This window comes from Molossus molossus, unplaced genomic scaffold, assembly GCF_014108415.1.
Source record: "Molossus molossus isolate mMolMol1 unplaced genomic scaffold, mMolMol1.p scaffold_m16_p_17, whole genome shotgun sequence".
NCBI lineage: Eukaryota > Metazoa > Chordata > Mammalia > Chiroptera > Molossidae > Molossus > Molossus molossus.
In genome coordinates, this window is record NW_023425352.1 from 55,166,868 (window position 1) to 55,180,492 (window position 13,625).

The window sequence follows — 13,625 nt, forward strand, 5'->3', positions numbered from 1 at the left end:
CCACAGGACCCCAACTGGGGCCGGGGACAAACTGCAAATGAGGTACATGCCCTTAGTGGGAACCAAACGCGGGACTCTCTGATCTGCAGGCTGATGCTCTAACCGCTGAGCCAAACCGGCCAGGGCAACTTTTTTTTTTTTTTATTAATTAATTAATTTCTTTATTTTTGTTACAGATGTTTCTCCTTTCCCCCCACTGATTCCCCCCTCCCTCCCCTGCCCTGTCCCCAGCTTTGTTGTCCATGTCCATTGTTCAGGCATACATGCATATAAGTTCTGTGGTTTGTCTCCCCCCAATACCCCCTCTTCTGGAGATTGTCAGTCTATACCGCACTTCCACGTCTCTGGGACTACCCCATTCCTCAGACTGTTATGTTCATTATATTCCACAAATAAGAGAGATCATATGATACTTGTCTTTCTCTGCTTGGCTTATTTTGCTTAAGATAATACTTTCCAGGTCCCTCCATGTCGTCTCAAAGGATAACAAGTCTTTCTTTCTTACAGCTGCATAGTACTTCGTTGTGTATATGTACCACAGCCTTTTAATCCATTCGTCTACTGATGGACATTTGGGCTGTTTCCAGATCTTAGCTATTGTAAATAGTGCTGCTACGAACATGGGGGTACATATATTCTTTCTGATTGCTGTTTCAGGCTTCTTAGTGTATATTCCTAGAAGTGGGATCACTGGGTCAAATGGCAGTTCATTTTTAATTTTTTGAGGTAACACCATATTGTTTTTTATAGTGGCTGTACCAGTCTGTATTCCCACCAGCAGTGTACTAGACTCCATTTTTCTCCACACCCTCGCCAACATTTGTTGTTTTATGATTTGTTGATGGCGGCCATTCTGACAGGTGTGAGGTGATACCTCATTGTTGTATTAATTTGCATCTCTCTGATGATTAGTGATGTTGATAATTTCTTCATATGTCTCTTAGCCATTTGTATGTCCTGTTTGGAAAGGTGTCTGTTTAGTTCCTCTGCCCATTTTTTAGTTGGGTTCTTTGTCTTCCTTTTGTTGAGTTGTATGAGCACTCTATATATATTGGAAATTAACCCCTTATCTGATATATTATTGGCAGTTATGATCTCTCATACACTGGGTTGCGTCCAGGGCAACTTTTAAGGCCTATTCCCTGAGGAGGATCTTTGCTCAGCATATTGCTGCAACTGAGGAGACACTGATGCAGTTCTGGAAAGATCACAACATCCATGACTCCATCCAGAGCCTTATTTGGGCTTGGATGATGTCATCAGGGAGTGTATGAATAGTATCTGGATGGAGAAACTCAGGAGGTTTGTCCCTGACTTCAAGAGACTTGCCAAGGATGAGAGGTTGCAAAACTCAACTATGCTTTGGTTGAGATCGCAAATGACTTTCACCTGGGTGTGGATGAGGAGGACACTGAGTACCTCCTAGAGGTGGTTCCTAAGAAACTAACGAATGAGTTGTTGAACTGGAATAGGAATGCATAGCTGGAGAAGAGGTAAGAGAAAAGGAGACAGGAGAAGAAAAAGAACAAGAACCCTAAAAAAAAAAAAATTCACAATGAAGGTTTAGTAAAGATTTCTACAGATTTCAAGAAATTCCTTAAAAAGTTTGAAACATGGATCTCAACACTAAAAAGTTTTGGTTAACAGACAAATGCTCATGGTGCATTATCTGTTCATAAACAAATCTGTGATGACAAAAAGAAACAAATCAAGCAAACCACCACAGACTTATTTCTGAAAAGAGTGACACCTCCTCAAGAAGAGCCTCAGGTAAGTCCTTCAGGAGGTGTTCCAGAAAAAGGCATTGTTATCATTGGAATTGAGAGTTCCATGCATGTTATTGCCCCCGGAAGACCTTCCAGTGGGACAAGGTGTGGAGGTAGAAGACACCGATGTCGATGATCCTGACCCTCTGTAGGTCTAGGCTAATGTGTGTGTTTGTGTCTTAGTTTTTAAACATAAAAGTTTAAAAAATAAAAAATAAATAAAAAGGTATAAAAATAGAAAAGAGCTTAAAGAATAAGAATACAAATAAAGATAATGTTTTAGTATAGCTCTACAATGTGTTTTTATGTGTTTTATGTTTTTTAAATCTTCATCCAAGGATATTTTTCCATCTATTTTCAGACAGAGTGGGAGAGAAAGAGAGAGAAAGAAACATTGATGAGAAAGACACATCAATTGGTTGCCTCCTGCATGACCCCGACCAGGGCCGGGGTCTGAACTGTAACTGGAATCGAATCCACGACTCATCAGTCTGAGGGCTGAAGCTCTAACCATTGAGCAACCGGTCAGGGCTATATATGTGTTTTAAGCTAAGTGTTTTGCAAGAGTTGAAAAGCTTTAAAAAAAAATTAAGTTTGTAAAATAAAAAGTTACAGTGAGTTAAGGATAACTTAATGAAGAAAGAAAATATTTTAAATAAATTTAGTATAGCCTAAGTGTACAGTGTTTATAAAGTCTACAGTAGTGTACAGTTATGTCCTAGGTCTTCACATTCACTCACCATTCACCACTGACTCACCCAGAGCAACTTCCAGTCCTGCCAGCTCCATTCATGGTAAGTACCCTATACAGGCATACCACTTTTTATCTTTTTTTTTATCATTGTCAAGCACACTGTTAGGATTCAGAAAACTTTTACTGTTAATAAACCTTGAGATCAGCCTTGCTAATCATCGATTATTTATTTATTTTTTAAATCCTCACCTGAGGATATTTTTATATTTATCTTCAGATAGCGTGAGAGGGAGGGACGGAGAGAGAGGGAGAGGGAGAAAAACATCAGTGTAAGAGAGACACATCCACTGGGCCTGGGAGAAACCACAACTGAGTTACGTGCCCTTAACTGGAATCGAACCTGAGACTCATTGGTCCTCGGGCTGACGCTCCAACTGCTAAGCCAAACCAGCCAGGGCTCATTGTTGATTATTAAGACATACCTATTTAAAACAAAATCAATTCTAAGTAAACCTAAATAACAGACAACACTATCTTTTCTGAAGTTTATGTTCATATCTCATTCTCTTCATTGACTACTATAGAAAAAAAATTATTTTTGTATTAAAAAGTCACACTTTTTTAAAGCTAAGACGACAAAGTTAAGTACTGAGATTTCATCCTTAATGGCATTACAAAAATAACATCTCAATAATTAAAAAACAAAACAATTTCTGCAACTTTGGTTCAGTTTTCATGTATACATTTGGTTACTAATCAAGCTAGTTTTCATTATTCATTCATAGTACTTTATAATAATTCCTTATTATGCAGTTTTTCTTCAAAGAAGCACTAATAAGGTAAATGAATATTATATTTAAAACTAAAGTGATATCCACCAGATGGTGCTATTTCACCTTTTGTCTGGGAAAATGAGGATAAATGAATGGAGAATTTTTAAAAAGTATATAGAAGATCTCATATTTTGCAGGTGGAGAAGCTCATTGGAAAGAAGTATTCAAATGTAAATTTATATTCAGTACTTTATGTTTATCTTAATAAAGGTATTTATATTAGCCTGGCCTGTGTGGTTCAGTGGTTGAGCATTGACTCATGCAGCAAGAAGAGATTGCAGGTTTGATTACCGGTTAGGGCACATACCCAGTTTATGGGCCAGATCCCCAGTGGAGGACGTGCTGGAGGCGGCCAGTCGATGTTCTCTCTCATCAGTGTTACTATCTCTTTGTCTCCTTTCCTCTTTCTCTAAAATCAATAAAGGAAAACAGAAAAAGTATTTACCTTAAAAAAGATCGCTAGAATTAAAATGGCAGAGAACCTTCTATTTAGCCTAAAAATATTATATAGATATTCTTTTTAAGCTTTACATAATACAAATCTTATTAACTATCTTAACTTGATATGCATGAAAAATGTAATTATTCATAAAAGGTGTGTATTACCAAAATTTATGTTTCAATTTTTTTTAGATTTTCAAATAAACAGTACTAACATTACTATCTAATTTACAGAGTCATTTACAGATTAAGTTTGATTATTTTATGTGTTCTTGAATATTTCCCAAATGAGAGAAAATTAGGCTTAAATTCATTATATTTACAAAGGAATAAGATGACTCTTCTAAATTAATTTTTGTATTAGGAAGAAAGCATCTTATGTGATACACCATTAATTTAGATACTGCAGTTGAATGACCATCCATTATATAAAATGGTTAGCTAGTGACATACATATACTTTTAAGTGAAGTATGAAAGGTTCAATCAATGTTTCTAAGATTTTAATGTACTTGCTTTTCTGATCTTACTATCACTGTGCTTGTAGTTGTGCCTGAATATGAGATTGAAGCATAAAGGTGTGTAGGTACTGTTAAAATTATTTGCCAGAGTCACTGTTGATTATGCCAATAATGATATTATTGCTGTGTAAGAAATTAGAGATTAAACTTGCTTTTATTTTTTACATTTGAATTTTTCCCCTGGAAAGGTACATGTATTACTTTGAATTCAGTGAATGAAACATCTCTATAGGCTAGTATATAGAGAATAGATTTTATGTTCCTAAACTTTGTAAATGAATATTTTAATCATAATTATATTAACATTATCCTCATGGTACTCTTAAGATTATGATGACCATACTGCTTTATTTTAACTTGTTTCATAGCATCGTCTTTTTAAAAACTTTATATTATAGTTTTGGAGTATATTTCAGGTCTCTCTTGCGAGACTAGGAAGTTCTTCCCGCTTAATTTCCTTCATTGCATTTGACAGTACTTTACATATAGTAGATATATATTTGTTAAATGAAAGAGTAATTTTGTCATGTCGAGTATTATTAGTAGTGTTATAATATAAAGGAAATTATTTAGATAGGCTGTTCTCCTTGTAGGAATTGTCATAGTAACAAAGAGTAGTCTATATTGTTTTTGTTTTTGTCTTATACCTCTTTTTTGACATGGCTTTTTATAGTTGGTTTAAAAAGGACCATTTCACTGATATCTCTTAGAGTCATAATAGTGAAGCATTCTTCTTGGTGAAGATAAGTATATTTTCAGTTTAAAAAAATTAAAAATCTTGTCATCTGTGTGGTTTTATGTGGATCTTGAGAATTAGAGATGGTTTAGTCCAACAGTTTTCAAAGTGTAGGTCAGGGTTTCTTTGGTGGAGGTCTGAGGGGTGGATTTATAAGATTTTTTCAGGGGGTCTGGGAGGGCAGAGCTATTTCAAAATGATACTTAGACATTGTTTGTCCTTATTTTCATTCTCTCCTGAATGTAAATAGTTTCCACAGGTTATATGACATGTGATACTGTTTGCATAAGCATGTGATAATCTAGCTGTCTTTTATTAAACCAGGCATTAAAGAGATTTGCAAAAATTATAAAACAATGGAGACTCTTATCACTAATTTTTTTAGTTTGGAATAACAATTATTTTCATAAAAATGTTTATGTTGGTATTTAATAGTTTCATCATTTAAAATAATAAACATTTTAAAATTTTATGTTTTAATTTCTAATATGATAACCAGGGACAGATATAAAAGCTCTTTGAAGTACTCAGTACTTTTTTAAAGTGTAAAGAGGTCCTGAGATGAAAGCATTTGAGAACTTCTGATCCTAATTCTTTATCTTCATTTAACAGATGAGGGAGGGTATTCTAAGGCCTAGAGAGGTTAAGGGTTTTAGTCAAGTACACTCAGCCAGTTTTTGGCTTAGCTTATACTTGCAGCACTCATTTCTGACTACTTTGACTTATTTTACTAGTGTTTCACTTTTTAGATATTCTCTAACCTAATACTCATTCCAGCTCCTTAAACTGTCTTTTAGTTTGATATTTTAACTATGTTAAGTATATGAGTACATTGAGAATATTGACCTGATTTTTCAGCTATTAGAAAATGGTGGTAGCCCTGGCTGGTTTGGCTCAGCGGTTAGAGCGTCCGCCTGCGGTCCGTAGAGACCCGGGTTCGGTTCCCGCTAAGGGCATGTACCTCGGTTGCAGTTTGTCCCCGGCCCTTGTTGGTCGTGCGGGTGGCAGCCACTCGATGTGTCCCTTTCACATCGATGTTTCCCTCTCTCTCTCTTCCTCTCTCTGCCTCCTACTCTGTCTGTACAAAAAATGGAAAAATGTCCTCGGATGAGGATTAAAAAAAAAAAAAAATGGTGGTTTAAAACAACAATAACAACAACAAAAAAACCCACATAAAATGTCTAGGTTAACCTTGCTATAAAGTATGAACTTTCTAGCAGGAAAAGAGAATTGATACATGAGTAGTGTAGCCTCAGTTTAAAAAAAATAGAGTGCAAAGAGGTAGTAGCCTGTTGTATTTTAGAGACTTTTTTTTACTATCTTCTTTACTTTCTTTTTCTCCCTCATCAACAATAAAACATTGGTTACAAGCTTCCCTGAACAATTAAGGTAGTCTACTAATAGAAGAACAAGTTATTATATTCTTAGGTTTCAAAAATTAAGAGGATAATAGTTCCATATTGCTCTTTTGGTGGATATGCATTATTTCTCACATTAAAACTCATGGTTGGCAGCATGGATGCTAAAACATTTCTCCTTTAAATTTTTTTTTTGTTTGTTTTTTAGAGAGAGAAGAAGGAAGAAGGAAAGAGAGATAGAACTATCCATGAGAGAGATCATTGATTGGCCGCCTCCTGCATGCCCCCTACTAGGGATCGGGCCTACAACCTGGGCATGTGCCCTGATTGGGAATTGAATCCGCAATCTCTTGGGCAATCTCTAGATGCTCAACCACTGAGCCACACTGGCTGGGCCATTCCTCCTTTTTTTAAGTTATTGAAGGAATTTTAAACCATGTCATTCTGAAGATAGACTAAAAATTGGGATAGTTTTAACTTGAAGAAAGAGAATTGGGATATACAATAGGCCTCTTCTTTTGAAGAGCTTCCTTCATATGGAAATGAAATTAGATTGATTGATTGATTGATTTGTAAAATATCAAAGATAGAAGACCAATAGGTGGATGACACACACTGAATAATTTTAGCTCAATAAAGGAAAACTTTCTAGTAGTAAAGGAATACAAAAATAGAATGAGCTTGTTTTGGAGGTATGACTTTCCTTTAGTGCTAAAGGATATGTCAGATTACTTGGTAGGAATGTTGGGAAATGAATCAAGGAGATACGTATTGTTAATGGGGTTAGATGACATTTAAGATTCTATTATTATGTGTCTGGGTATACTTGTTAAAAATAACTTGTTTTAATGATAAGAATTTTATTTTAAAAGGCAGTTGGTTTAGCACATATATTTCACTTTTATGCCCCCCACTAGGGATCGGGCCTACAACCTGGGTATGTGCATCAACTAGTCAATAAACCTGAAGACTTTATGAACCTGTGGACTTGCATGAGCAGTATAATCGATTCTCCTAGGAGTGTGTGCTTTGTTTGTTCCTTTTCCTGCAAGCCATTTGAAGTGATGATGGATGGGTAGCAGAACTTTGGAAGAGAAAGGGATGATAAACATTAGAAAGGAAGGTAAATTTTGAAGTCATATATTTAATAGATGATATTTTGGGTTGTGTTTTATTTTCTAACTGGCTTATGATCACAGACATTTTCTGCCTCTTGCTATCACTCTTGTGTGAAATTCTCCTCAATTGTTGGTGGCTCTATAACTAGTAGGGTCCTTTGTAATATAGTTACGAAAATTATGACTGCATTAAAACATATTTTATTATTTATTAACTTAACAGTATTTGCAGGGAAGAGGGGGGAAGGCTCTACCTAATATTTTAAATTCTTTTGTTTTTCGCATACTAGAGGGAAATACACGTTCTTACTATTATTAGAAGTAAATTGATTATAGCAAAATACTTAGTTTTATTTTCATTTGCTAGTGGGTATTTGTGTTTCTGTGTCTATGTGTGTCTTTATATATCATTTATATTCTTAATACTTTCAAAAGAATTTGAGCTCTTTCAATATCTTATTGTATGTGCATGCACACACATGCATATGCACACAGACACACACACACAATTTTATTTGTTCATCATTTATTAAAGGCCTGGCATAGGAGTTAAGTTAAATTACTACAGGTTTTAGGTAGGGAATGAATGAGCAGAATGAGCTAAGTTGAAGCAATACATATTGATTGCTACAGAGATTATAACCTCCTTTCAAAATGAGATCCCTGGTGCCGTAGACTCTTACCATCAGATACATAGTGTAAATAAGATTGCTGGATGTAGTAATTCAGCCAGAGAACTGAATGAAAGGGCTTCCAGAGATTAACCTGTCATTAGACAAATTAACTGATTGCCCCATTTTTCAAGTATGCTGAAGTTTTAGTTACGAATTAATTTAGGCATTTATTCATTTAACTAATATTTATTAAACTTCTACTCTGGCCCTGGCTGGTTTGGTTCAGCAGTTAGAGCATTGGCCTGCGGTCCAGAGAGACCTGGGTTCAGTTCCCACTAAGGGCATGTACCTCGGTTGCAGTTTGTCCCCGGCCCTGGTTGGGTCGTGCAGGTGGCAGCCACTCGATGTGTCCCTTTCACGTTGATGTTTCTCTCTCTCTCTCTCTGTCTCTCTCTCTGTCTCTCTCTGTCTCTCTCTGTCTCTCTCTTCCTCTCTCTCCCTCCCACTCTATCTGAACAAAAAAAATGGAAAAATGTTCTCGAGTGAGGATAAAACAAAACAAAAAAAACTTCTACTCTGTGTAAAGCCCTACTTCAGGCATTGGACTCAAAGTGTCAGACATTAATTTCCCTTCACTCATAGAGTTTACAGTTTAATGGTGAAGACAGATTTGAATATTAAATTTCTTTTTGTTAAAATGTTTTTATTGATTTTTTAGAGAGAGAGAGGAAGGGGGAGAGAGAGAGAGAAATATCGATGTGAGAGAGAGACATTAGTCAGCTGCCTCCTGCACATCCCCCAGTGGGGATGGAGCCCGTACCCAGGCATGTGCCCTGACTAGTAATCGAACCAGGACCTCTCAGTCCATGGGACGACGCTCAATCCACTGAGCTATGCTGGCTGGGCCAAATTTCTTATTTAATATGTATTTCTAATGACCAATGAACATGGACAACAAAGCTGGGGATGGGGCGGGGGCGGGGCGGTAGGGGAGGAGAGTGTCATTGGGGGAAAAATGAGAAACATCTGTAACAAAAATTAATAAATAAAAAAATTTTAAAAATAAGTATAGTAAAATGTAAAGGAAGAAAGCTTAGAACTTGGAGTCTAATGACCTGAGTTCTTATTCTGCCACTGTTCATCCAGTTAATCTTATTATTAAATGTTTATTGTATATATACCAGAAATGTAGAGATTTGTAAGATATAACCCTGCCCTGAAAAATTCACGCTCTCCAGGATTATAGACAGGCAATAACTGTTACATAGTGTGATAACTGCTATGATATAATTATCTATAAAATCCTACAAAAGCAATAAATTCCTCTACCTGTGAAGGATGTAAGAAGCTGTCTCAAAGAGCTGCTATTTAAGCTGGGCTTTGAAGGATGAGAAAAGTTAGTTGGGAGCAGAGGAATGAACATAAACAAATGAGGAGTTAACCCCTGTGCCCCCCAAAAAGAGATTTTCATGAACACAGAGAAGCATGAATGAGCAACGTGTATTTGGAGAATGGTGAGGTATTATTGTGGTGGTTAATACTCTATGTATGTCATAGAAGGAGAGGTAAGAGGAGAAGCCACATGTATAGTTTGGAGCCAAATTGTCAGAGATCTTATATACTAGTTAAAGTTGTTGGGTTTTTATATGAGAGCTATTTGGGATCCGTGGAACATTTTTAAGCAGGAAAACATACTTAGTCTGCATTTTACAAAGATATTGATAGAATACAGAATAAAGTGAAAAGAAGTTGAGATTGGAGGTGGGTATTTTAGTTGGAAAACTCTTCATAATAAATATCCATAAGATAATGAGGATCTCTTATAATAAGGTAGTAGTGACTTTAGAATACAGGACATTCACATTATAGTTCAGAGGTTGAATTGACAAAATTTAGTGACTGGTCAATAAGGAGAGAGGGCATCCAAAATATAGGAGGTTTTTGAAATTTTGTCTTTGGAATCTGTATATATAAATGGTGATGTTATTTAACTTTGAAAGGAGAAGCAACATTATTTGGGGGAAGTAATGAATTTGGTTTTGTGATGTTTGAAGGAATAAATCTAAGGAAATGTTGGAGATATTTAAGTTGTAAGTGGAAGAAATGCCTATTAAAGAGAAAGAAGAATTAGGAGAGGTAACTGTTTGGTAAGTCATTAAATCTTCCAAATTCTCAGCTCATTATTTATAAAATATGGGAGGTGAAATCAATAATTTTTCTGGTTTCAAAATAGCAATGTTTTAGTTATCACAAATTCTAAATTAGTGGTGCAAAAGCCATAATAATATATATAATAGACTAATAATATTAAGATTTATTGAGTGTTAAATTTTACTGAGTACTTCCTATGAAACATTTTGTGTTATCTATTTAATTCTCGTAGTATAAGTTAAATATTACTATTATCTGGATTCTCAGAAGAGAGGGCATCTTATCTAAGATTTTATAGCAAATAAGCGGCAGGATATATATTTAAACCCAGGTCAGCTTGACTTGAAACCCCAGGCTGTAAACAATATGCTGTATGCCTGTCTTATAGAACATAAGAACTGTAATGGATCTAAAGACATCATCTATCTGTTTTATAATAAAATATATGTCAAAACTAATTAAATTAAATTAATTAATGTCAAGATTAGCTATCCAATTTACTTAATAAAAAGCTTATCCAGCAGTCATTCATTACTGCCGTTATCCTTATGGCAGGTCCTTCGTGTGTGTGTGTGTGTGTGTGTGTGTGAGAGAGAGAGAGAGAGAGAGAGAGAGAGAGAGAGAGAGAGAATGTGAGAGAGAGAATGTGATTACCCCTCTACCATGTAGCTTGAATAAATCCTGATCAGTTTAGGCCAATCATGGTTGTACAGTTTTTTGTATTAGTAATTTGTTATGACATGGCCATGTGACTTGTATCTGGCCAATGAGACATGCAGGGAGATTTGATGAAGGGCTTCTAGGAAAGGTTTTTTTGTTTGTTTGTTTGTTTGTTTGTTTGCTTTGTTTTGTTTTTGTTTACTATTTCTGGATGTTATCCATTTTTATGGGTGCTGTTTGGTAACCATATGAGGGATAGCAGAATGTAAAATGAAATACTGTATGGCAGAGTAAAAAGATGGCAAGAATGGATCCTAATGATCTTGCTGAACTGCTAAATTACCCAATCCTGGATTACCCAATTCTAGTGTCAATGTAACTAATGTAATTGGGGTAGAAGCTAGAGATGATCATGTTCTAGAAAACAAGTGTTATATGTTAAAGTAGTGAAGTGTCATTGAGGAAATAAATCTGGTTATTTTGACAATTTCTTCAAATTAGAGTAGGAAATAGAGATGGATTTACTTTGTAGTTAGTTAACTTAAGTTTCACGGTTCCTCACTTACAAAGACCCTTCCAAGATGCTGGGAGGATCCCAAGCAATGTGTTTACATAGTTATAATTTTTTTTTTTTGGTAAAATTTGCAATAGGTAGGTATTTTAACCAACTAAAACGGTTGTCCCTTTTCATTTTGATTTTCTATCAAACCCTCATATTGGGGTGGTATTAGAGTGACTGGAGGCATTTTTGGACTCAGGTTAAGCAGAAGTTTATTAAGGGATACATTTAGATGGAGTAGGTGGTTTGTAGATGTTTCTTTGTATAGTTATTGTTGGCGGTGGAAATGGCACCAGGTATTTGACCAGTGGAGTCAGACTGGACCCTCCATTCAGCAACCTCAGTACTTGAGTTCTGGCCAAGAAAGAATTCAGAGCCAAGACTCAAACTGTAAGAGAAAGTTTATTTTAGAAAGTCACAGAGGTAGATGAAGTGAGTCGTAGAAGAAATGAGTTCACGAAACAAGTTGCAGGGGTAAAAGAAGGGCCCTTAGAACTTAGAAAAGAGACAAGGAAGATGTGCCTGTGGGAATGGGGTGGGGAAAGGCACTGGTGTGCTTCCTAGAGAGAGTTGCACTGGGTCCTTCATCCTACAGGCTTTTAAGGGTGAGGATTTTCCTGGAGATCCCTGGGGAGAATCTCAATGGCCTATCCATTACCTTTCCAGGTGTGTCTTTTCAGGGTTGTGGTCTCCACTAATAGGTCTGTGCCATGGCAGGGGGTCATTAGTCATTGCAGCTGGTCCTGAAGTCAACTGTAGCATCGCTTATCTTGTTTTTCTGCTTTTCTGGGCCAGGAACTGGAACACAACTGAGGCCTAGATGTATTTGATTCGGGTCAGAACCTCATTGTCCTGGGGGCTTAATGGTTAAGGGCTCTTCTTCAGTCTCCTTATTTGTTTCCCCTTTAAGAGGGGCTAACTTGCATGACTAGCAGTATGCCAGGGAAGGAAAGGTCATGGGAAGATCTAAACTTCATGACCAGTGGTATGAAAGGTTAGGGGGTCTAAACTGCATGAGCAGTGACATGCTGAGGGAGGAAAGGTCAGATGGCGGCAAGGTCCCAGTTTTGCCTGTTGCTAGGCTCCAGGGCTTTCCATCCTGGTGACCTTCTGTACCTGGCCCATCTTCCTTGCTCTGCTTATGCCTGTCTAAATACCTACCACAGTGATTACTAGCCATTCTGATGTAGGTATGATGTCCAAGAATAAGCTACTGTCTACTGTGTCAGTGGTTTTGTGATACATAGATGCAGCTCATATATTAAAGAAACTTGATAAGGGTTTTTCTAAATTTGACAATATTCCTAAGAATGTGCAAACGGATATAAACTTTAAAAAACTATTAATAATAAAAATGGATCAAACACATTAGCAGAAAGAAGAAATTATCTTTCTGTTCTCTTAATATTATAAAATTGTTATATGAAAAGTGTGCAGCCAGAAATATAACATAAGAGTATTATAGAGATTGGTCAGGCACTCGATAAAAATATGCCACTTTTTCTGGAATTTATGATGTTTGTGGCATTTGTCAGCTTTTTAGTTTGTAATTGTTATTTATTTTTGCATTCTAAATAAATATTTACTTCATATCGAATTTTATATTCTTTTCCTGAAAGAGAGTTCCCCAAATTTAAAAAAATTCTGGCCCACAAAACCTGGATCAGTTCCTCAGAGGAAACAAAGGCTAGAATTTGTTTTGCGTAAGTATTGAAATACTTGTCAGCCCGGCCTGGCCGGAGTGGCTCTGTGGATTGAGCATTGTCTCATGGACTGAGAGGTACTGGTTTGATTCCCGGTCAGGGCATATGCCCAGGTTGTGGGCTCCATCCCCAGTGGGGGACGTGCATGAGGCAGCCAGTTGATAGATCTCTCTCACATCGATGTTTCTATCTCTCCCTCTCCCTTCCTGTCTCTGTAGAAAATCAACAAAAACATATTTTTTAAAATGTTTTGTTTTTAAAGAAATAGCTAAATCAAATGATAGTTAAGCAAGTACCATGTTTCAGTATCATGGCAGAAGAAGATAGAAATAAAAAGTTTGAAATGAACAGAAGGGATTAGAGGGTTTTAATAGCTATAGAGGGTTTGAGTGATAATATCTTCCCTTAATACTTTTATCACATCATTTCTGTTACATGGCTGTAGTAGTCTTGATGCTATTTCCTTCATTAA

At 36.3% G+C, this 13,625-nt stretch overlaps 1 protein-coding gene across 14 annotated transcripts in view; it reads left to right on the forward strand.

Moving 5' to 3' along the window:
- The window catches only part of ADK (adenosine kinase), a 630,959-nt gene that overhangs the window by 115,090 nt on the left and 502,244 nt on the right, over positions 1–13,625 (forward strand). For 5 of the 14 annotated variants that reach the window (XM_036265168.1, XM_036265169.1, XM_036265167.1 and 2 more), the window contains 2 exons: positions 7,266–7,471; positions 10,135–10,227. The exons of 7 other annotated variants lie outside the window; for them this stretch is intronic. In XM_036265168.1, the coding sequence (XP_036121061.1) occupies positions 10,184–10,227 (44 nt within the window). In that variant the 5' untranslated portion in view covers positions 7,266–7,471; positions 10,135–10,183. The remainder of the gene's footprint in view (positions 1–7,265; positions 7,472–10,134; positions 10,228–13,625) is intronic. 2 more of the 14 variants (XM_036265177.1, XM_036265176.1) reach the window with 1 other exon arrangement.